Here is a 25,089-nt window from a genome sequence, read left to right as displayed (position 1 = left end):
TAATTACTTATCACTGAGGGTTATGCTATAGTCCAACCCAGACCTATCCTGGACGGAAACTGTCACTTTCATACCTGATTTTTAACTCTTTCAGGCAGAGAAACAAAAGAACACAGACTAGTTATTTGTGTGCTTGCCACTGTACATACACGTCTATCTCATCATGTCACCTCGGTTGTAAGGACCAGTGTGTGTCCGAAACAGGTCATTGAACATGTAGTGTTGTCTATTATATCAGTTATTCAATAAAGGTTGCAATTCTATGTTGAACATCAAGTGGAACGTCACTTCTTCCAATATCTTGCTTTACTTGCTTGGAATATTTTGTAACATGAAATTGGTAAAGTAATGAAAGCTGCCATCAGCACATATCTGATTATTTCATGTTTTTTCAGATTAGGTACATCTCCCAGACACAAGGCCTTCCTGCGGAGTATCTTCTTAGTGCTGGAACAAAGACCACCAGATTTTTCAATAGAGATCCAGACCTGGGATACCCATTGTGGAGGTTAAAGGTAGGAGGGCAGAATGACAATTTGCCACTACAGTAAAACTTCAATCGCAATTGCACTTTACACAACAATTACTCAGACGCTGATGTAATCACTGTGTAATACATGCTTTCTGGGATGGTATTTAAGATCCTACAAATTATGACATTTACAGAAACTACACAGCTAGCTTCTTAACCTCCCTGTTTTTAATTTGCCCAGGATTTCTGTGCAAAAAGTGGGTCAATTTCAAATAATTTTCAAGCATTTATTTTGTAATCCTTTTTTAAAATATTGAATTGAATGCAGGTTATTGTATTGAATTCAAAACAAAAAAAAAATAGTTTGTCGCCAGATGACGCTGTGTGGCATTGGCGTCATCAACACCAATCGCTGGGAAACGTAATCACCGAGGGAGAAGCGAATCCATCAAGGAACATGGAAGAGGACACTGGGGAAGCTATCGGAGGTACACAACCAGGGATCAGCATGCCAAAGGTAAGTATAGGTTAGCAAGGCATGGTTACCCCTGTACAGGTTAGGCAGATAGAGATGCCGCAGTATAGGTAGCCAGATAGAGGTGCCGCAGTATAGGTAGCCAGATAGAGGTGCCGCAGTATAGGTAGCCAGATAGAGGTGCCGCAGTATAGGTAGCCAGATAGAGGTGCCGCAGTATAGGTAGCCAGATAGAGGTGCCGCAGTATAGGTTAGACATGATTGTGTCCCTGGTCTCTCTCTCTCTCTAAGGGCTGCAGTATATGTAAGCCAGGAATGTGTCCCCAGGCATCTATCCTGATTGGCCCCAGGAATGTGTCCCCAGGCAGCTATCCCGAACCACACACGGGTCTGTGAATCTGGCATGAACGTATCTCTGTACTTGTAGAAGGCCTGGTATACATCATGCAACTTTCACTTCAGATCCTGTTTCCGATAGAGAAAATGATCGGATTTGGAAAGAGTATACAGCGATTTCTTGATCGGAAGCAGCTCTGACATGCTGGAAAATATCGATCCAAATGGCTATCTTTCCATGTGTCCTCTTGGTCCATTTTGGATCGACATCCAATTGGAGATCTGATTGGAATTTGAAAAAAAAAACATAATTGTGTATGTTGGCTTTCTTTTTTTTTTCTGTTTGTTTTTTTTTTTTTTTTTTTTTTTTTTTCCTCTCTGAACCATCATATCTGAATATCGGTCTAAACATTTACTGCTATAGAATCTGAAGTGAAAATTGCATGGTGTACCAGGCTAAGGTAGCTTTACCTCAGGTCTCATATCCTTTTACAGAAATTGTAATTTTATCTGTAGACACAAACTGTTTGCAGCTTCTGTTCAAACGGTCAATAAGATTGGCTATTCTAGGATGGATTTTCCCCTCACAAGTTTACATTGTAATGGAAAACTTTGCTGTTACTATTCAGGCATCAATTTGGAAGGCCTTTACAAGCAGAGGTCATTGGGAGTCCCTAGAATTGTTTCCATTTCAAATCAAACTCCTTAATATAGTGGCCTTTCTGTACCTGGAATAGAAGCGATGCTGGGTGCACATGAATTGTGGTTGGGCATAGGAGGAACAGAAGGGTTCTGGAGAGATGACTCTTCTTCCTGGAAGGGGTTTCCATTGACTAGGAGTTTGTTGTAAAAGAATAACTGAACAGTAGAAGCAAATGTATCCTTTTTAAGTTTTATTATTCTGCACTTATTGCTTTCATTTCTATAGACAAAGTTGTGTAGAATGACGATTACCACATGAGAATTGCTGCACATATCAGTTCAAATAGGCAAATGATTATACATTTAAAGTATCAGAGAACCCACTGAATATGTAATGTACACTGGGGGTCCGCTTTAACCAACACACTATCCAGCCACAAATGAACTAATCTGTTTTTATATTCATACATGTTGATTACATATTTTTTTCTTTATCCATTTCTATGTAGACACCAGAGGAGCATGAAATGGAAACTGGAATAAAATCTAAAGAGGCTCGGAAGTACATCTTTAATTGCTTAGATGACATGGCTCAGGTACACCTGTACTGTGTATGTCAAGCATGCCTTGAGGTTTCAAGTGTGTACAGTTAGGAGAAAATAAAAGCACAACATTAAATCTAAGTTTTTATATAGAGAATTGGGTGTTTTGGGTTTTTTTTTGTTTTTGTTTTTTTTTTTGGATGTTGCAAAGGAAATTGCTTTTGAGAATTCTGGGATGCCTAGAAACCTCACAGAATAGCTAAAAGAAGCACGCACAAATTTAGGTGCCTGCAATGCGAACTGGCTACAAATAACAGGTGCAAAGCCTTAGGGAGGAGGAGAAGTGTTGAGGCTATGTGCAAATTACCTTACATGTAAATGGTAGAATATTAGTAAATTTACCAATATTCTACTACCACTAGCTTCTGTGCCCTTTCAACCATATACAGTATTTTTCTGTTTCTGCGGTGTCTGAAGACTTGGCATGCAGCATTTTTTTAATGTATTTGTCAAACTGTATAGAAGCCTAGAATCTATAATAGTGTACAGCCTAGAATCTATGGACTAAAAACAGGGAACACCAAGAGCCCCAATAGTGTAGTTCGTACTGGACAAGGTGGCAATAAGTTTGTATTGCCAGATACTCACAAGTCAGGGTCACCAGCAGGCAACCACTGTAAAGGCAGGTGGGGAGATTGTCCTGACCCCACTCAGGATTAAGAAGTCAAAATATAAGGGAAGACGCCGAGAGCCCAGTATAGTGTAGTATGTACTGTAAATTGGGTATGGAAGATAAGTATAGGTAGGTTAAACTCACAAACAAGGGTTACCGTCCAGGTAACCACTATGAAGGCAGGTGAGGAGATTAGACCTGTCCCCACTCAGGATTAAGAAGTCGCTCTCTGTAGATCGGGAAAAAAAGAATTCCCCTCCACCAGGGGTGGAAACAACTGCAAAAGTAGTACAGAGGCGCCAACAGGGTAAAAACAATATTTCTTTAAAATGGATAATATGAAGTAGGTAGCGGTGGACTTACCCCTCCAAAACAGACACAAAAATTGCTGTTTTAAGCAAAAATCAGTTTATTTACATACTCCGAACAAGGTGCAACGCGTTTCGCGGGTATATCCCACTTCCTCAGGCAATAAATAGGAGCATATCACCAATGCAGTCCGGTACATAGCCTGGCGCCTCTGTCTGTCATTTTAAAGAAATATTGTTTTTACCCTGTTGGCGCCTCTGTACTACTTTTGCAGGATTAAGAAGTCGCTCTCTGTAGACAGGAAGAAAGGGTAGCGACCCTCCACCAAGGGTGTACTCAAAATTGTATATAATGAACAGAGGCGCCAAAAGTATATTAGATTAGATTACATGAGCTTAAAAACCAATTTAAATGGCAAAATTGAAGGAGAAAGTGGTGGTCTTACCTCCCTCAAGCAGACACGACAACGACTGCGATTCAGATAGTCAAACACATTTATTAGGAACTCCAAAAAGAAATGCAACGTGTTTCGCAGGTTCAACCCCGCTTCATCAGGCAATATAGGGAGGAGTATCAAACAATCTGCACAAGGATTCAAGTTAAGCGCCTCTGTGGTGCTTAACTTGAACCCTTGTGCAGATTGTTTGATACTCCTCCCTATATTGCCTGATGAAGCGGGGTTGAAAGTGCGAAACACGTTGCATTTCTTTTTGGAGTTCCTAATAAATGTGTTTGACTGTCTGAATCGCAGACGTTGTCGTGTCTGCTTGAGGGAGGTAAGACCACCACTTCTTCCAATTTTGCCATTTAAGTTTGGTTTTTAAGCTCATGTAATCTAATCTTATACTTTTGGCGCCTCTGTTCATTGTATAGAATCTATGGAAGTGAATCGGTAATTATTCTCATTACTCATTGGGATCACTTATTTTCACCTGCATGCATGAAGCTATTCTTGGTGTGTTCTGCACCTGTATACTAGTATAGAAGCAGTAAACTATGCTATATAACCTTGGCCTGATTGATGTCTATCATCTGTGGCCTAGATTAGCAGCTTGCACATACTAAATGTAAGCTTTTTTTTTTTTCCTCTTTGGTGTATAGCTGTAAACCGGAAAGCAAACGGCATGTTTCAGTAATGTAATTCATCATCTTAAATTAGTTACATAACCTGCTTTGTAAAAGGATAAAACATCTGTACATTGCCTTGCTCATTTTTTGGCAGTGTTTGTCATACTATCATAGCTGTAAATGGACTCGCACATAGCCGTGCAGGCTTTTTTAGCGCTTTAATTTCAATGCCTCAAACTATAAACCTGAGTATTCTGCATTTTTCTAAGTATGCTTTGCACTAACAACTAATTTTTTTTTTTAATGAGACTGAAAGCATTTTCTCCTGTTCAATCATTTTAGTTTGCTTCAGAATTGGTAAAATTTCATGTTTCGGATCTGTGAAAGCCAGCAGAGTTCATCCATACTAGACTCTCTTCCATTCTCTAAAGTGAACCCCAGTAGCCTTCCTGGCGGTATGGACGAGCGGAGTTCGTCCAGCAAAAACTTGCAAAAAGTGATAATGACGAGCTGAGCTCGTCCATGCCGACAGGGAGATTTCCTGTTTCTCTGCCCCGCCGGCTGCCTTTTTTTTTTTCATCAGAGGGATTCCCCAGGATGGCTGGATGCCTGACTGCACACTGTGGGTAGCGATCTGTGCTACCCACAACGTGCAGAACAAGCATCCAGCCACCCTAGGGAATCCCTGGGCAGCCAGCGGGGCAGAGAATGTGCGGGGGTTCCCCCTTGTATGCGGAGGCTATGTGGAGGGGGATCCCCCTCTGTGCGGGTGGGGGATCCCCCTTCAATGGTGGCTATTTGGGTGGCTGCCCATCTGGCTCCCTTTACATCTGGGTCTTATACTCACCATTGGCGTGCTGATCCCTCATCTCGTACCTCTGATAGCTTCCCCAGTGTCTTCTTCCATGTCCCTTGGCGGATTTTGCTTCTCCCTCGGCGATCACATGTCCCCCGTTGATCATCAACATCTTGCAGAAAACACTTTTTTAAATTCAATACAATAACCTGTATTGAATTCAATTTAAAAAAAAAAATTAATTGCAAAAAAAAAGGTTGAAAATTATTGGAAATTAATTGAAACACTTTTTGCACAGAAATCCTGGGGAAATTGAACGCCAGGGTGGTTAAACCATTTACTAAGGTTTTCTATGGTTGGAGAACCTGTGGGATCCAGCAGACTTGGCGTGGATTTGCTGAGCATTGTTTAACCACTTTGGGACCGGGGTCTACAATGATAGGTTTCCCCAGTATAGATAGCTAGGCATAGGTGTCCCCAGTATAGGTAGCCAGCAATCTCTTACCTCTCCTGACGTAATGCTGGCGATCATCACTCCCCTCCGCTCTGTGCGGTATCCAGCATCGCACTGCCCCTAAGCCCTGGGGCCCAGCTTGATGATGTCATTAAGCCAGGACACGACACTAAAGGAAATGACAGGCAGAACGGAGGGGGAGTGACTATCACCAGAGGAATGTCAGGAGAGGTGAGTGGATCCTCTTTGCCTAGTGATCATCACTATGATCAGCGGCAATTGTAGTGATCAGAAGCCAATCCCCATGGCTCCTGATCAGTAAAGGAAGATGTGAGCCGTCATATAACGGCTAAATCTCCCCATTTGGCGGTGCGCAGCGGGACCAAGGGACGTTAGTTACGTCCTGTGCTGCTGAATGGATGTAACTGTAATGTCCTTGGTCCCAAAAGGGTTAATAGGTGATAGGTTTGAAACCCTCACTAGCATTGTAATTCGCCTTAGAACTGATTGTTAAAAGGTTAGTGAAGTAGTTTTGCAGCTGCGGTTACATGCTCACACCTCCAGTGGAAATGTTTTGTGTTGTAGGTTGTCTGCTATTCATAACAAAGCCTTGTCACTGCAGGTGTGTACATGCAGCTGCAGTCACATGCGTTATTTCGCTTATTTAGGTAGTGTCAATCTGGTTGATTCCCCAAGTGAGACTTGCATTTGGTTGCCACTTGATATTGAGGATTATAGTCTCCATCCATTTGAATGAAGTAACTATTTACCACTTGGGATTGTTGGCTCTAGCTGTGACCGTTGTTTTACAATTAGCAGCACACAGTCCTCTGTCTTTTATTGTGGCTGTGTACTGCTGCTTTTTAACCACTTAAGCTCTCAGTCATTTTCACTTTATGCATCCGAGCAATGTTCACCTCCCATTTATTAACCTATAACTTTATCACTACTTATCACAATGAACTGATCGATATCTTGTTTTTTCCGCCACCAATTAGGCTTTCTTTGGGGGGTACATTTTGCTAAGGGCTACCTTACTGTAAATGCATTTTTTCATTTTTTTTCTTATTCTTACTGTTAAAATGCATTTGTCAGTTTTCGGCCATTATAGTTTTAAAATAATACATGCCTCCATAATTAAAACCCACGTATTGTAATTGCCCATTTGTCACGGTTATTTCACTGTTTAAATTATGTCCCTATCACAATGTATCGCGACAATATTTTATTTGGAAATAAAAGAGCATTTTTTCCGTTTTGCATTCATCACTATTTACAAGCTTATATAAAAAAAAAAAAATAGAAACATTTTATCTTTGCATAGATATTTAGAAAGTTTAGACCCTTAGGTAAATATTTGTGTTTTTTTTTTTTTTTTTAAACATTTTATGTGGGCATTTTTGGGAGGGAAGGATATAAAAGTGTTTTATTTGGGGAAATATTTGTGTATTGTAATGTTTTTTTACTTGTAGTTTTACTTTTTGGCCACAAGATGGCAATCTTGAGTTTAACATGACGTCACTCTAAGCGTACAATGTACGCTTAGAGGGACATAGCTTCAGAAAAAGCGAAGATTCCGAGAGAAGCTGTCGCTTTTTCAGCGGGGGAGAGGAATCAGTGATCGGGCTCCATAGCCCGATACATTGATTCCGTGACTACCGAATCCGCCGGCGGGAGTGCGCGTGCATGCGCGCGATCGGCTGCGGGAGCGTGCCTGTCGTCCTCGACGTTTTTATACGTCAAGGACGACAAAGTGGTTAAAGTGATCTGTGGTAAACAGTATTTGCAGAAAAAAAATAATCCTTCTTATCCAGTGTTCCTTATGTAGATTGCCTCCATCATGCTGATCTATATTGGCCTTTTCAATCCTATTTTAATAGCAGTCGTGCTTGTGCATTTAAAGGGAACCTGATATATGGCCTGGTGCACACCAAAAACCGCTAGCAGATCCGCAAAATGCTAGCAGATTTTGAAACGTTTTCTTTTTCTGTAGCGTTTCAGCTAGCGTTTTGCGGTTCTGGGAAGCGTTTTTGGTGTAGTAGATTTCATGTATTGTTACAGTAAAGCTGTTACTGAACAGCTACTGTAAAAAAAACACCTGCAAAACCGCTCTGAAGTGCCGTTTTTTTCAGAGCGGTTTTCCTATACTTAACATTGAGGCAGAAACGCATCCGCAATCCAAAATCTGCAGCAGCCCGGGAGTATGCGTTTCTGCAAACCGCCTCCCGCTCTGGTGTGCACCAGCCCATTGAAATACATTACCCTAGCGGATCCGCATCCGCAAGCGGATCGCAAACCGCAGCCGAAACGCTCCGGTGTGCACTAGGCCTGAGAGGATATGGAGGCTGCCATATTTATTTCCTTGTAAACAATGCCAGTTGTCTGGCAGCCCTGTTAATCTGGCATAGTGAGTCAAAACCCTAAAACAAGCCTACAATCAATCCAAGAAGTCAGAATACCTGATCTGCTGCTTGTTCAGGGTCTATGGCTAAAAGTATTAGACACACAATATCAGGAGGCCTGCCAGGCAACTGGTGATGTTTTAAAAGGAAATAAATATGGCAGCCTCCATATCCCTCCCACCTTGGGTATCCATTTAATAGGATGTTGATTTTTAGTATTGAACATGTTTGTTTTGTTTTGCAAAATAGAAGAATACAAGTTGCATTAAATCACCGCTTTTGTTTTCTGTTTGGCAATAGCCACCTGCTGTTTCAAACGCATCCTTGGTCAGTCTGAAGCCATGATTAAATTTATTGGTGGGAACTGGTTTTATTTTATTTTTTGTACAAAAAAGTGTGTACCGTAACTGTGCTGTGGCTTTGATTTGTGGGAATAGGTAAAGAGTGCATTATTTTTACAGCATTCTGTTTACTTTTGCAATTCTTTAAAACTTGGAATAATTGCATTTGATAAGCCTTTTGAGATGAGGCTTTTTTATTATCTCTAAAGTTGTATTCGCATCCTAAACTGTTACCTGGAGGGATTGGGTGTTGATCTCTAGGACAGTTCAGGGGCCAAATGCTGCATAGATGCCTTGCTTTGCTATAGCAGAACAGGTCTGATGCTATAGAGTGGGAGGAAGGATGACTCCGGCACATGAGGGTCTTCTGGTGGTAGAACAATGTGCTTGGGGAATGCTGTCTTTAGGTCAGAAGATCCCTTTACTCTCAGTTATCAGCTGTGAAAGGCTAAATTTTTTTTTTAAACAATTTTTATTGATTTTTTTTTTAAACAGACAACAAAAAACAATACAAGTTCCGTTCCCCAGGGTGGTCTAGTCCCCCTCCCCCCCAGTGATACATCCGGAAAAAGTAGAACGTATACATTGCTGTTAGTACATGTTGTACGTCAGAGACATAAATATATTACATTTCAATTTTAAACACTTTTAGCCACTTTGACCATATCTTGTAGAATTTCTTACACGAACCTCTGTTGTCATAAACACTCTTATAGGTAGGCAGATCAGCATTAACATGTACTTTAAATTCTGCGCAGGTTGGTGGGGAAGAGTTCTTCCACTTTAAAGCTATCCCCCTTCTGGCGTACATTAATAGGAGTCTTGTTAGAGTTGGTTCGCTGCAAGAGGGAGAACACCAAAGACCTTTAAGAGCATGGCCATAGGAGTTAATATGTGGGCAATCCCAGAACGTATGCAAGAAACCAGCATTGGGGGCCCCGCATCTTCAGCACAAATCGTCCTCCACCCTACCCATCTTCAACAGCCTATGTGGTGTAGGATAGTTTCGGTATAGGTATCTAAGGGAGGTTAGTCTGTGTTTAGCAGCAATTGGGGTGGAGACAAAGTGAGCAAGAGTGTCAACCCATTCCTCATCCGTCAGTTCCGGTATGTCTACTCGCCACCTAAGAAGATGGTTGGTTAAACTAGCTGGCTCTCCTAAGTTTAGGTGTGTGCATGCATCTTAAAAATTGATTTTTGGGCCATTGTCATAACTGCTATATCTGATTAGTTTGTGTAAAGGGTTTTTGGCTGGGGCAACTGCTGGTTGTGTATTTTGTTTATTTTTGTTTTGGAATTCCTAGGTGAATATGTCGAATGACCTAGAGGGTACTGATATGTTGGCTGAGAAGGCAGACCGAAGGGAATATATAGATTTGCTGAAGAAAATGTTAACTATTGATGCAGATAAGAGGATCACTCCAGTAAAAACCTTGAGTCATTCATTTGTTACCATGACCCATCTCCTGGACTTTCCACATAGTAACCAGTAAGTACAAGTGTGTTCGGTGTACTGACAATCTCTTCATGCTTTTTCCTGGACACCATGCTTGATTGTGATATAACACATGCATTCACAGCTGTGCCACAGTTGTCAATGGACAATGCACGATGTCTAGGAAAATACCTTGCATCAGGGCCTGTTCCTATTTTGTATAGCTTTCTTGCATCAGGGCCTGCTCCTATTTTGTGTTATGCAGCCACTTAAACTGAAGATGAGCTGCAAATCTAGTAGCACATACCGGGGATGATTGCCTCATACAATCAAGCATTGCTAAATAGAAACTCTGAGCAGTGTATTTTTCCATTATAGTGCAGTCTTCAGCCCAGTGCACACCAAAACCGCTAGCAGATCGTCAAAAACGCTAGCGGTTTTGAGAGCAGAGAGACGATATTTGCCGGGTGCACACCGAGCGGATTTTGTATGTGATCCGCCGACCGCATCCGCGTGGCTAATGTATCTCTATGGGCTGGTGCACACCGGCGGTTTGAGGTTTTAAGCAAACCGCAAACATGCAGCAAGAGGCACGTTTGCGGCTTGCTAAAAACCTCAAAACGCCGGTGTGCACCAGCCCATAGAGATACATTAGCCACGTGGATTTTCAAGCGGATGCGGCCGGCGGATCCGCCCAGTGTGCACTGGGCCTGAGTCATAGATCAGACCTCCACACTACTTGTAAAAAGCAAACTGTTATTTACTCAACTGTCCCTCAAAGTTCACAATTTAATATTGAGTAAATAACAGTTTGCTTTTTACAAGTAGTGTGGAGGTCTGATCTATGACTCAGGCCCAGTGCACACTGGGCGGATCCGCCGGCCGCATCCGCTTGAAAATCCACGTGGCTAATGTATCTCTATGGGCTGGTGCACACCGGCGGTTTGAGGTTTTAAGCAAACCGCAAACGTGCAGCAAGAGGCACGTTTGCGGCTTGCTAAAAACCTCAAAACGCCGGTGTGCACCAGCCCATAGAGATACATTAGCCACGTGGATTTTCAAGCGGATGCGGCCGGCGGATCCGCCCAGTGTGCACTGGGCCTGAGTCATAGATCAGACCTCCACACTACTTGTAAAAAGCAAACTGTTATTTACTCAATATTAAATTGTGAACTTTGAGGGACAGTTAACATGGCTGTGTACACTATGTGAAGTGCTGTGAAAGGTCAATGCTATTTAAATACACTAGAATAAAATTACAGGTTATATTCCATTGCTGCTTTAGCCATGCAGCTCCTACACTGGGATATATATATCTATATAAATAATCTACGATGTGTATGTGGTATATGTATGTATGTATGTAACACACACATGCGCACGCATATATATTTGTTAATACGCCATTATTGTATATAACTGGTTTTTAAATATTCCTATAAGGCTGGCCACTAACGGTCCAATTTCTAGCTAAAAATTGTTCAAGTGATCAGAAATTCTGATCGGATTGGTTGTAAATAATCTCCATTGGTGGCCACAATCGATTATGAACGAGTGAAAAAAATTTCGCCCGAATGAATTTTCGTCGAATGAAAATTTGGATTTTCTTGGTGGTCGTGATAGGAAGCAAAGATTGGTTAGTTGATGGTGTAGTGAACGATTTTTCGTCCGATCAGAATTTCTGATCGCTCGAACGATTTTTCGCTAGAAATTGGACAGTTAGTGGCCACCTTAAGTTTTCAATCAGCCGTAAATGCTTATTTGATTTAACCCATTATAGTAAATTTTGAGATTAGATACAAGTATTCCCTATGCCATACTAAATTACCCCATGTAAATTTACCATGCATTGTAAACCTAGGCTTAGACCACTGCTTTAATGCCCGTTTCTGGCTAAATTTAATTTGCAGAGAATATTTGTGTCGCAGTAAAAAACAAAAAAAAAAACAAAAAAAAAAAACTGATACATCTTAGCTTGAAAATGCTTTCTACTTAAACCATTGTCGCCTGGGACAAAGTATACTAAAGTCTGGGTACTTTACTAACGAGACTTAAAATTTACCCATTAAATTCTATGAAATGAACCTGATTGTATCTGAAGTGCTGCCCAATTTTTTTTCTAACCTTGAATTCCCCACTAGCCGTGTAGATGTTGTAGGGGCTGGCATTCACAGTGTGCAAATGGTAGACCCTTTTTAAATTTGGGGGTGGTGGCTACGGGGCTACACGCCAGAATCCAGCCGACATAGGACTCCGGTTAATCTTATTATACAATTTATGGCAACACTGGCAATGACTGGCTGGGGTGGCCAACCCAAGGCAGAGTGATGGCTTCCTAGCCAGGAGCTTTGTTTTGTTCCCAAAATTGTATATCCTATTAATATAAAGGTGCCCATACACTCGTCAGATTGGCAGCAGATAGATAAGAAATGCATCTGATGATCTATCTGATGCATTTTTAGAACATTTTTTACCAGGATAGAATTCCAATAGATTTCAGTTTGAAATCTATTGGAATTTTATCTGATGGCATTTTTTTGCCATCAGATTTCCATTAAGGCCAATGCAAACTGATAAGCAATCTCATCAGATCGACCTAAATTTTCCATCCTGCCAGCTCGATGGAAATCCATCGAAATCGGCCATCGATCGGTCGATTGGCCAACCGATTTGCAAACGATCGATCGGTCGGCCAGAAAATCAGCTGAGTGTATGGGCCCCTTAACTTTAAAACTAGCTTTGGTAGCAATAAAATGCCTTTTATGTTGCATACTTTAAACCAACAAGATTATGTGTAAATTAGGAGTCTGAGTTTGTGGAATCATAAACTGAGTTGTCTGAGTTGGAGTCGGGTGATTTTTTGTATTGACTCCACAGCCCCAACCACGTTGTGAATGCATGTTATGGGTCCCTGTAACTTTCACATAACTATTATCTTTATTGTTGAAAGTCATTTAAATGCTTTTGGTTACTTTTCCTGACGATGTTCTAAAGGAAACAATTGGTTTCATAGGGGTTTAAAAGCACAATTGTTTGTGTAACTCTGTTCATGAGTTTTAATAACATATTGTATGAAAAAAAAAAAAAAAAAAAATTGGCGTGCAGCTTACTTCCTTAACAGCAAGATTGCATTTCATTATTTTCGAACATGTTTTTAAGTGCTAATATTATGGACATATTTCCCCACTTAGTGTAAAGTCCTGTTTCCAGAATATGGAGATCTGTAAACGAAGGAACAACATGTATGATGCCGTGAACCAGATTAAGAGTCCTTTCACGACACACGTTGCCCCTAATACAAGCACAAATCTGACAATGAGCTTCAGCAATCAGTTAAATACTGTGCACAACCAGGTATGTCATTCAAGCATATATTTGATTGTTAGTCTGTTTGACAGGGCCCTCCTCTCTCATGTTCTACTACTCTGCTACCGAACGTACTCTGACTCTTATATATTGACCCCTGGACTTGTATACGTAACCTTGTCTTTGTATCGCTGCTTAATGTTGTATTGTTTCACCTATTCATTGTACAGTGCTGAGTAATATGTTGGCGCTTTATAAATAAAGCTCTTTATACTTTGAAGTTCTGTGAACTAGGCATACATGATGCCTGTACATATTTTTTTCCATAGTGGATTATCAAGTGAAACTGACAGCTTTTAAGTTCCACTCCAGGTACAGATTGTTTGTCAAATCCCAACCCCCCCCCCCCCCCAGAGAAGGGAAAAAAAAAAACGTAGATAAATACTTGCTCTACATACATAACATGTATTGCACTTTCCACGTTTTGATTTCAGTGAGTTTTATATAGTAAAGAACAGAGTAACCAAGCAGCTCAGGGTGACCCAAACTGTATAGTAAAGAAAAAACAGTTTCAGGTATTTGCCATTTTGGAATTCCTGTGTCTGAAGCCAATCCTGATGTCATCCTCCCTTACTCTGGGAGGAGGGAGGCCAATGCAAACAAACAGTCTTCAGACAGTCCCACCCAGCTTTGCAGAAAGCTTGAGACGCACAAGAAATATTGACCAATCAGAGTAACAGAGGTGTGGGAGGGGAAAACAGGAGGGAAAGAGGCTTCCGCTAATCAGGCTGCATTAGTTAAGACTGAGGGGATAGTAAAGAAGCAAAAAAGACAACCGAGCATGCCCTGCAACTTCCTTTGTGCGGCAATGTACCAAATAAGAGCCAGGTAAACTGAGGAATGATATTTTATAAACAGAATGATTTTTAACTTTTGGATTGCCTGGCTAGCATCCTTATTACTTGTTTACCAGATAAAAATAAAGAATTGATTATGCCTGACAGTTACACTTTAAAACACCCAAAAAAGTTTCTGTATAGTCAGGTCCATAAATATTAGGATATCGACACAATGGTAACATTTTTGGCTCCATACACAACCACAATGGATTTGAAATGAAACGAACATGATGTGCTTGAATTGCAGACAGTCCGTTTAATTTGAGGGTATTAACATCCAAATCAGGTGAACAGTTTGCATATGTACCTCCCACTTGCTAAGGGACCAAAAGTAATGGGACAAATTAATAATCATGAATCAAACACTCACTTTATAATACCTGGTTGCAAATAATTTGCAGTCCATTACAGCTGGCAGTCTGGAACATATAGACATCACCAGGCGCTGGGTTTCATCCCTGGTGATGTTTTGCCAGGCCTCTACTGCAACTGTCTTCAGTTCCTGTTGGTTCTTGGGGCATGTTCCCTTCAGTTTTGTCTTCAGCAAGTGAAATGCATGCTCAGTTGATTCAGGTCAGGTGATTGACTTGGCCATTGCATACTATTCCTCTTCAAAAACTCTGGTTGCTTTTGCAGTATGCTTTGGGTAATTGTCAATCTGCACTGTGAAGGGCCGTTTATGTGTTCTGAAGCATTTGGCTGAATATGAGCAGATAATATTGCTCTAAACTCTTCTTACAAAGAAAAACAAAGAAAAAAAACGAGAGCCCAATATAGTGTAGTAAGTATTGGAGCAGGGAGGAATTAATGAATTGTAAGTATTCTACTTACAAACCGGGGTTACCCCTAAGGCAACCACTGTAAAGGCAGGTGGGGAGATTAGACCTGTCCCCACTCTGGGCTAAGAGGTCGCCCTCTCTGGATAGAAGAAAAGGAGGGTGTACCACTCTTCCACAATTTATTCATACTCCTAAAAACTGGCAACGCGTTTCACTGGCCAAATCCTGCTTCCTCAGGCAATAAACAGGAGTATCACACTGAAATTGACAGAGATAAAAAGCATTATCCGAACGCTGTGTGTGGCATTACTGTAATATATGTGCGATTTGAATGGTGAAAATTTGGTATATAGATCAAATCTCTAGGGCAAATTTGAGCTATATACCAAATTTTCACCATACAATCGCACATATGACACAGTAATGCCACACACCGTTCTGATAATGCTTTTTATCTCTGTCAATTTCAGTGTGATACTCCTGTTAATTGCCTGAGGAAGCGGGATTATGCCCGTGAAACGCATTGCCAGTTTTTAGGAGTATGTTAATAACTTGTGACTACCTCAATTGACAGCATTGTGTCTATTTTTGGAGTGGCCGGTCCACCACCGCCCCCTGAACTTTTTAAACGGTTTTAGCATATTTTATTCTTGTGACACCTCTGTACACCTTTACTAAACTCTTCTTGATTCATCCTTCTGATTTTTCAGCAGTCACATTATCAATAAATATAAGAGAACCAGTTCCATTGGCAGCCATACATGCCCACGCCATGACACTACCACTACCCTACTTCAGTGATAAGGTTGTATGCTTAGGAACATTAGAAGTTCCTTTCCTTCTCCATACTCTTCTCTTCCCTTCACTCTAGTACAAGTTGATCTTGGTCTCCTCTGTCCATAGGATGTTCCAGAACTGTGAAGGTTTTTTAGATGTTGTTTGCCAAACTCTAATCTGGCCTTCCTGTTTTTGAGGCTCACCAATGGTTTTAATCTTGTGCTGAACCGTCTGTATTCACTCTGGTGAAGTCTTCTCTTAATTGTTGACTTTAAAGTGATTTTTTTTGTCTATCAAAAAAGAGATTTACTCACCTAGGGATTCCCTCACCCCCCTGAAGCCGATCGGTGCCCTCGCAGCCCCGCTCCGATGCCTCCAGCCCCAATAGCAGCATAGGGGGCGATATTATGGCTGGGAACGCGAAGAATCACTCGCGTTCCCATGCCTGTCGGCCGGTGACTGCCAAACCGGAAGTGTTCGCCGGCGGGTGCAGGAGCATTGGAGCGGGGCTGCGAGGGCACCGATCGGCTGCAGGGGGCTGAGGGAAGCCCCAGGTGAGTAAATCTCATTTTTTTTTTGATAGACTTAAGGATCACTTTAACAAAAGCAGCAGGATGAATTCAGAAGTCTATCGGGCAATATCTGTTCATATTCAGCCAAATGCTTCAGAACTCATTGGATGGCACTTCACAGTGCATGTAGACCAGTGGTTCCCAACCTTTTCCGTGCCGGGGAACACTTTCTGACAATATTTTTCTCCGGGGAACGGCGGCGGCGGGGGGGGGGGCGGCGGCGGCGCGGGTGTTTGCGCGACCTAGTGGACAGTGCCGTGCTATGGGGGGGGGGGGGGGCGGCTGCATAGCTAGCATAGTTGCCCCAGTATAGGGAGTTTAGTTGCCCCAGTATGGTTATTATAGTTACCCCAGTATAGCTAGTATAGTGCCCCAGTATAGCTAGTATAGTCCCAGTGTGGATAGGTAGTGCCCCAGTATAGCCAGTAAAGTGCCCAGTATAGCTAGTATAGTACCCAGATAGCTAGTATAGTGCCCAGTATAGCTAGCATAGTGCCCAGTATAGCTAGCATAGTGCCCAGTATAGGTAGGTAGTGCCCCAGTATAGTGCCCAGTATAGCTAGTATAGTTGCCCCCAGTATAGCTAGTTTCGTTGCCCCCAGTATAGCTAGTTTAGTTGCCCCCAGTATAGCTAGTACAGTTCCCCCCAGTATAGATGCCCAGGAGGGGGGGGAAGCAGCGCTAGGAGGGGCAGTGGAGGCAGCGGTGGGGAGGGGGGAAATATTCCCCCCCCCTCCCTCACCTGGGACCCCTCCTTCTGCCTCTCTCCCCCTCCGTTTAGCGGTGGCAAGTGCGGCTCGGCGGCGGGGAGGCATACGGAGAATTACTCACCACTTCTGCGTTCCAAGCGCCGGCAACGTCATGTCGTCACACATCTCCGCCTTCAATACCGCCCACTGTGCTTCCGCTAATCAGGAAGAACAGTGGGCGGCATTGAAGGCGGAGATGTGTGACGACTTGACGCTGCCGGCGCTTGGAACGCGGAAGTGGTGAGTAATTCTCCGTATGCCTCCCTGCCGCCGAGCCGCACTTGCCACCGCTAAACGGAGGGGGAGAGAGGCAGAAGGAGGGGTCCCAGGTGAGGGAGGGGGGGATATTTCCCCCCTCCCCACCGCTGCCTCCACTGCCCCTCCTTCTAGCGCTACTTCCCCCCTCCTGCACCCTAAAAGTAGGTACAGGTCTGGCGAGAGGCCAGACCTGTACGGCACACCGGGCAACATGCCGCGGCACACTAGTGTGCCGCGGCACACTGGTTGGGAAACACTGATGTAGACAATGGCACAAACCATACAGCAAGAGCAACCAAAGAGTTTTTGAAGGGGAAGTAGTGCAATGTTATGAAATGGCCAAGTCAATCACCTGACCTGAATCCGATTGAGTATGCATTTAGTTGCTGAAGACTAAACTGAAAGGAAAAATGCCCTAAGAACAAGCAGGAACTGAAGACCTTTGCAGTAGAGGCCTGGCAGAGCATCACCAGGGATGAAACCCAGCATCTAGTGAGGTCTATGCATTCCAGACTTCAGGCTTTAATTGTCTGGTAAGGATTTGCAACCAGGTATTAAAAAGTGACTTTGGTTTAGGATTATTCTGTCCCATTACTTTTACTCCCTAACAAGTGGGAGGCACAAATGCAAACTGTAATTCCTAAAACGTTCACCTGAGTGATTTGGATGTAAATGCCCTCATACTAAAGCTGACAGCCTGCAGTTAGAGCACATTGTGTTCGTTTCATTTCAAATCCATTGTGATTGTGTATAGAGCCAAACCTGTTAGAATTGTGTCAATGTCCCAATATTTTTGGACCAGGCTATACATTTCCTATGCCAAGACCCTTTTTTGCAACATACAACATTAATGTTCAATGTTGCTTTTGGCCACGATATACTGGTGTACAAGTGCAGGTGCAAAGTTCGGCCTGGGCAGTCACATGAAGCTGCTTGTGCACAGCTTGTATCTCCATGCAGGAGTGGCTCCGTACTGTTGCAGGAGCAAACCCTACTGGCGTCTGCAGGGGAGCTGCGCTTGTACATGGAGGGGAGTGTGGCCGGAAAGATAGAGGGCAGCGGAAGCTTTTTTTTTTTTTTTCGTTTTTTTTTTTAGGCTTGAGGTTTGTATTAAACCAGGGTGTTCAGCTTAGTCCTCGAGTACAGCCTACAGTGCATGTTTTGTGGAAATCCAGAGGTAGTTAATGAGCTCTGCTGAGACACCAATTACCTCACCTGTGAATGTTTATGGTTTTCTTAAAAAAAAAAAAAAAAAAAAAATGCACTTTTGGTTGTACTTGAGGACTGAGTTGAGAAACCCTGCTTTAAGCACCCTGGCGTTCTATTAAGATCGCCAGGGCGGCTGCGGGAGGGTTTTTTTTAAATAAAAAAAAAACTATTTCATGCAGCCAACTGAAAGTTGGCTGCATGAATGCCCACTAGAGGGCGCTCCGGTCGCGTCATTCTGATCGCCTCTGGCGATCAGAATTAACAAGGAAGGCCGCAATGAGCGGCCTGCCTTGTTTCGCTTACCTCGTCGCCATAGCGATTAGCGGAGTGACGTCATGGACGTCAGCTGACGTCCTGACGTCAGCCGCCTCCGATCCAGCCCTTAGCGCTGGCCGGAACTGATTGGTCCGGCTGCGCAGGGCTCGGGCGGCTGAGGGGACCCTCTTTTGCCGCTGCTCGTGGCGGATCGCCGCAGAGCGTCGGTGGTCAGGTAGCACACGCGGCTGGGAAAGTGCCGGCTGCGTGTGCTGCTTTTTATTTGATAAAAATCGGCCCAGCAGGGCCTGAGCGGCACCCTCCGGCGGTAATGGACGAGCTGAGCTCGTCCATACTGCTAAGGTTAAACCACACTCTCGACTCATTTTCTGTTATGTGATTAAGATCACAGACAAGTTTTGTATATGTTGTCGCATAAAATTGGAAACCTCTGAACATTGAGTATAAGGTATTAGTACTAGACCTGCGCCTGTAAGTGGACTTTAACTGCACAGCTTTTCCCTGCAGCCTTGTCTGTTTGCACTGTAAATTTGTCTGTCAAGAAATGTATATCTTTATATCAGCTGAGCCCTGTATATCATTCTGTCTAATGGGGTCCATACTCTGGTCGATTTCAGCCATCGTTCGATTCTATAGAATCTATCGATTAGAAATCGATTCTTTCAAATCAATAGATTTGTGGCCGATTTCGATGGATTTGATCTGACCGGATGGAAGATCTAGGTCGATCCGCTGCTGGTAGCAGATCCATGGCCCATAGAGTTGCATTGGATCTATATGGTCCAATAATGCATTTAGATAGATTCCAAATAGATTTCAGAATGAAATCTATCTGATGTGTGCCACACACTAGGAACTGATTTCCGTCAGATTTCTGCCAGATGCCTGTCAAGTAGAATCTATCTGATGGTCAAATCTGCTGCAAATCTATAAGTGTATGGCCACCTTAATAGGATGCCTGCAATGTGATCCTCCTTTTGATTAGAATACAAATGGGTGTGTGGCTTGTGTGACCTTTCAGCTTTGACTGAAAAGGGCTAGAAGATGTATTGCAGTGATTAGGATGGTGCAGCTCCAGGAGACTCCATGCTGCAACTCCTGGTTTCACGATTAAAGATCTCCTCCAAATCTTTTACTCTTGCTCGTCTTTTAGGCTAGTGTACTGGCATCCAGTTCATCTGCTACAGCTGCTCTGTCGTTGGCCAACTCTGATGTGTCACTACTAAACTACCAATCTGCGCTTTACCCACCATCGGCAGCCCCAGTGGCTGGTGTAGCACAACAGGGAGTCTCTCTACAGCCTGGAGCCGCCCAGCTCTGCACTCAAACTGATCCATTCCAGCAGACTTTCATTGTTTGTCCTCCAGCGTTTCAAGGTAACTTTTTGTTTTGGTGTATCTTCCCCAGGTTAAAGCCCCTTTTAAGCAGAGTGGTTGGCACAGGCATATTTCTGTGTACATTTACTTAATTACTGGCAGTAAGTCTCCATGCTTCAAATCCATCATGTTGACTCTGCATGGAGATGGGTATGGCTGCTGACATCCAGCTGGGTGAAAGTCTTTTTGCTTGGTAGAAAATGCCAGTCCATTTCATAGGCACACCGAACACGAAGGCATGTTTTCCTTCACATATTAGTTTATCACACTGTGTATAGGAGAATGCAAATGCCATCTTGTGTTATAGCACTGCATTAAAAGGAAAAGTGGTTAGAATTTCTTTGCCTATCCTTCAGCAACTTTAAAAACCCATTCTAGGTTCAGGGGGTTCTCATTGACCTGTATACTATCTGGCCCACAGCACAGAAACTGGGCAGTTCCTTCACTAGACTCCTTGCCATAGAAGGCATACTTTTTCAGACAAATCTAATGTGACTGCAAGTTTGCATTCTGAATAGCAGGGTAATGCAGTACAGGCAGCAGCAACCACGCCTACAGAGCTGGAAACTGACTTGCTAATTTCATCTGCTTTTGGTCATGTGATTTGAATTGTAAGGCCCTGTGGCTGCTGAAGCTTTGTTTCCTGTTAAAAAGGTTAACATTTGAGCACCCTGGCTAGAAGGGTATTCTGCTTGGAGAGGAGTTTGAATAAGTTATTGCATTAAAACTTTTATAGTGATTTATGACTTGTTAGATTTTTGAGAAAATATAGCTTTGTGTCTTACTGTTAGCTTTACTGTCAGTAACACAATCTGTCTATTGCTATGTATAGTACGGGTTTATCAGTCACTAGGGGTCCCAAGTTTATTTTTTTTTATACTACTTTGCATGAAACTAACTGTACATTACACCATGTTCATTATCTTTAATTGTAACAGCTGGCTATATGGCTAAGGGGCAGGCATTAAAGTACCTACAGATATCTTTAAATCTTCTCTAATTTTTACAACCACAAAGCCTCTGGTCCCAGATTCTCTGACCACATACAGCAGGCCTGGTCTTAGTGCTGTCACTGCAAACTCAAGTTATTATTCTCTTTGTTTTGTGACTGATGTACCTATTTACATATTTGATGCACAAAATGTTCTTGCTGATAAAGGTGAAATAATATTTTTCATGCTTCAGGACTTCAGGCAACTACCAAGCATTCCGGCTTCCCAGTTCGTATGGACAGTAGTGTCCCTATTGTGCCACAAGCTCCTGCTGCTCAACCTCTCCAGATCCAGTCAGGAGTCCTGACACAGGTAATAGAAATTCAAGCACGAAAAGATCTGGCTTTAAAATATTGCAGGAACGTATGTCATGCCTAATTGTGTTTAGGTGGTTGACTGATGTGCGATATGTCTATTTCACAAAGAAGTACATAAAATACTAGAGATATAGTGTGATTGCTACTATCTTATGCCTACCATGTCTATGTGCATAACGCAGATCTGTAACAATTGTTTGCTGCACTTTGATGTCAACACCACAGTTGTGCAATGGTGTATTTGCCAAAAACAAGAAGCCTGCTTCATCGATTTGTGTGATATTCATAGTTAATTAGGGTAGGAGCTTTGCTATTGTATTTGAAAAAGCATACGTAATTTAAGTGATGCGTATTTGGATCAGAGATAGATAGATATATATGTATGTATGTATGTATGTATGTATGTATGTATGTATGTATGCTAGTTTGACTGAGATTAGTTGAGCTCCAGATATCAGGTTCAGCATTCGCCTATTAGCCGTGCACTGGATATCAGTGAGGTGGGGGTTTATTGTTGGGCGTGATAGTAGAATATCTGCACCACCAGATGCTAAAATCAACAGACCCTTTGAATATACTTACTCCTTCACTTCATATATGGGTATAGAAAATGTATTGTGATGTATTTGGTTTTGGTTCGAATGAAAATGAACATTGCAATCTGCCAGGCTTTATGCCTGTTCAGCATGAATCACTGCTTCAGAATTCTTGGCATCCTGTTTGTGCCGTCTCCACTAAGTTGTTTGGGTGTGCCCACTGCTGTCCTATAATTTCAGGAAAAGATAGTTTATCAATGACCACTTCAGCTTCTTGAGTTGAGCAACTACTTTCTCCCTTTATCTAGTGAAAGAATGTAAAGTTAAATTGTAAGTTGGTGGTGGTGTTTGTATGCCTTTAGGTAGACTAGTCTGTACACATGTTCACTTGTAAATGGTTTTATTTGTTTTTTTATTTAATTGCTTTAAATACTGACTTAAATTTTGCAGCTGTTGACCAGTTACGTTGCCAAATATTAGTTCTCATGTAACACTACGTTTGAAATAAAAATGTCTTCAAATGTAGGATCAGTCTCGGGGATCACAGTAGAGTGCTTTGCATCAATATTCTGCTTTCCAATTTCTTTTCCTGGCAGTTAAGTGGCTTAAAAGTATTTGAAAAATAGGGTGTTCCATCCACTAGCTAGCTACTCCCTTTTTATTTCAGTGATATTGGTTGAAGCTTTGTGCAGGTCCAGTGTAGATTTTTGAATTCTGCAAGACAGGACTGCTGAACAGCAAATAGTTTCTTAACCACCGCAGTCTGTACTGTATAGTGTTAAATGTCACCCACAGGGGATCTGTACCCGTTCCCTCGGGTGACAGTGCTGTCAGATGCATTGATAGCCTGCAGGGCAGGCTAGTGAATTGCTCTGGTCGTATTGGGTGTTAGAGGAACGTGCAATGTCACACAATGGGCGGGGTACGTGGAGAGAAGTATGCTCTTGAAATAGTTGGCCAAATCAATCCACCAGGCAGATCCCTGGTTGCAAGGGGTCGGGGCCTGCAGTCACATGCTGCATTTTCACCAAATGCGATCTCTAGACTTTTGTCTAGCATGTGTATGGGGCTTTAATCTGAGAACCTAATCTTGTGTTTTGCGGAAGGGAAAAATACAATTCCCATTCTGTTTAGTGGAAATAAATTGTAAGTGAGGGCAATGCTTTTAGTAAGCAATGGATCTGCTTGCAATCTACAAATGATACAATGTAAAAGGACTAGATTTTCAAGTAAGGGAGTGTCTTGTATTAAGAAGTTAAACACTCTGATTCTGGTTATGTAAAGAACAAGGACGTTTTTCTAGCCCTCTGCTTTAACTTTCCAGCCTCTCTTTTGTTTGGCTTGTGAAGGTTCCCATCAAAAGTAAAATCCCTCTAGTTAGCGTTAGCGTTTTGCCATAAACTCACAATAAAAATAGGTTATGACTTGGTCTATGTGCACTGATAGGGTGCTCACCGTTTTATAAAGGCTCTTCAAACTGCAAATCTGCTGGAAGCCACCTCAAAGCACAGTTTCTTAGCAACAAATGATTATATTTCTAAGTAAATACATGTATTTTAATGTTCTTGCTTCTAGTGCTGTCCTTATAGCAAACAGAAAAATGAGCTGTTTCACTGCTCAGAATTCACTCTCCTCAAGTTAATTGTGCCCATCTGAAAACTGATCATGGCTTACGCACGGCCATTGATCTCAGAGTAATTTGTCTAAAAATACACCAGGCAGCTTTTTGTTGGAAGAGAAAAATGCCTGGAATAAGTGGTGTTTCATTGAGTTTATAATGGAAACATGACCTCAGAGAACAGTCTCCTGGAAACTCAATGCAGTGCTATGAATCAGCGGCACAGGATGCCAATAATAGACATTTATGCTGGAATACAGTAACTATGCAGGTGGAAGATGTTTGTGACATTTTTAATACAGTATCCTTTCATTCCAGCTCTGTGACTCAGTTTCTCCTGTGCCTTTTTAACCATTAGGATAATCAGTTGAGAGGACTTTTACCTCCTATTAGAACATAACGTGTATAAAACTACAGTAAACTTTTTACAGGATTTTACAGAAACCAAGTGCCTTTTCACTTGTGTGTATTTGCATTTATTTTTAAAATATCTACAGTTTATTGTACATTTATTTGTAGAGAGAGATCTCTGCTTACATAGAATTTGAATTGCTGTTAAAGAGGAGCTAAGCGAAAGACTCAAAAATAACCAAAAAGCCTTTATATTGTGGGTGCAATATAGTCAATCGAGCTAAACCTCGTCCAATAATGAAAATGTCTGAGTGGGTTCCTGTAACAAATTCTTAATAACGAAAATGCAAAACTCTTGATCAATCTTCACTTTTTTTTTGTGCATGTGAGATTCTGGGGGAGGTTCTCCCAGGAGCACTTGCAATCTTGGAACCAAGAGCACTGCGACAGTGGAGAGCTGAGGGGGGAGAGGCTGCATTACCTTAGGTAATAGGAGAGTGGGTGAGGGAAAATTTTTAGGGAGGAAAATTGAGTACCATATGTTAAGCGGCCATTCGTAATGACCCCACATTTTACAGTATCATGGATCCACTTTAATTTTATGTCAGGATATTAAACCTTAGGGAGGTACTCCAGTTTCTTAGAAAGTTTGTGTGCATAATTCTAACCATAGCCTGGTTGAGTTCACTTTAAAAAAAAAAAAGTTAGTTTAGAATATTCCTCTGCACTCTCATAGGATTCTGCCTCCTTCCCCACACAGGACCAATGGGTACAGCATATTCTCCCCCCCCCCTTACATTTTCCTTATCCTTCCTCTTTAACCACTTGAGGACCGTGGGCTTTACCCCTCTTAAGGACCAGAGGACCAGGCACTTTTTTTCCATTCAGACCACTGCAGCTTTCACGGTTTATTGCTCGCTCATACAACCTACCACCTAAATGAATTTTGGCTCCTTTTCTTGTCACTAATAAAGCTTTCTTTTGGTGCTATTTGATGGCTGCTGCGATTTTTACTTTTTATTATATTCATCAAAAAAGACATGAATTTTGTCAAAAAAATGATTTTAACTTTCTGTGCTGACATTTTTCAAATAAAGTAAAATTTCTGTATACATGCAGCGCGAAAAAT

The 25,089-nt window shown here is 42.2% G+C and overlaps 1 protein-coding gene across 1 annotated transcript in view; it reads left to right on the top strand.

Moving 5' to 3' along the window:
- Positions 1–25,089, top strand: part of HIPK1 (homeodomain interacting protein kinase 1) — a 139,853-nt gene that overhangs the window by 62,248 nt on the left and 52,516 nt on the right. The window contains 6 exon segments of the mRNA XM_068266186.1: positions 396–515; positions 2,435–2,521; positions 9,815–9,999; positions 13,137–13,299; positions 19,924–20,146; positions 21,332–21,450. Coding sequence (XP_068122287.1) covers positions 396–515; positions 2,435–2,521; positions 9,815–9,999; positions 13,137–13,299; positions 19,924–20,146; positions 21,332–21,450 — 897 coding nt within the window.

The sequence above is a fragment of the Hyperolius riggenbachi genome, chromosome 2 (assembly GCF_040937935.1).
Source record: "Hyperolius riggenbachi isolate aHypRig1 chromosome 2, aHypRig1.pri, whole genome shotgun sequence".
NCBI lineage: Eukaryota > Metazoa > Chordata > Amphibia > Anura > Hyperoliidae > Hyperolius > Hyperolius riggenbachi.
This window is presented reverse-complemented; position numbering and strand designations above follow the sequence as displayed.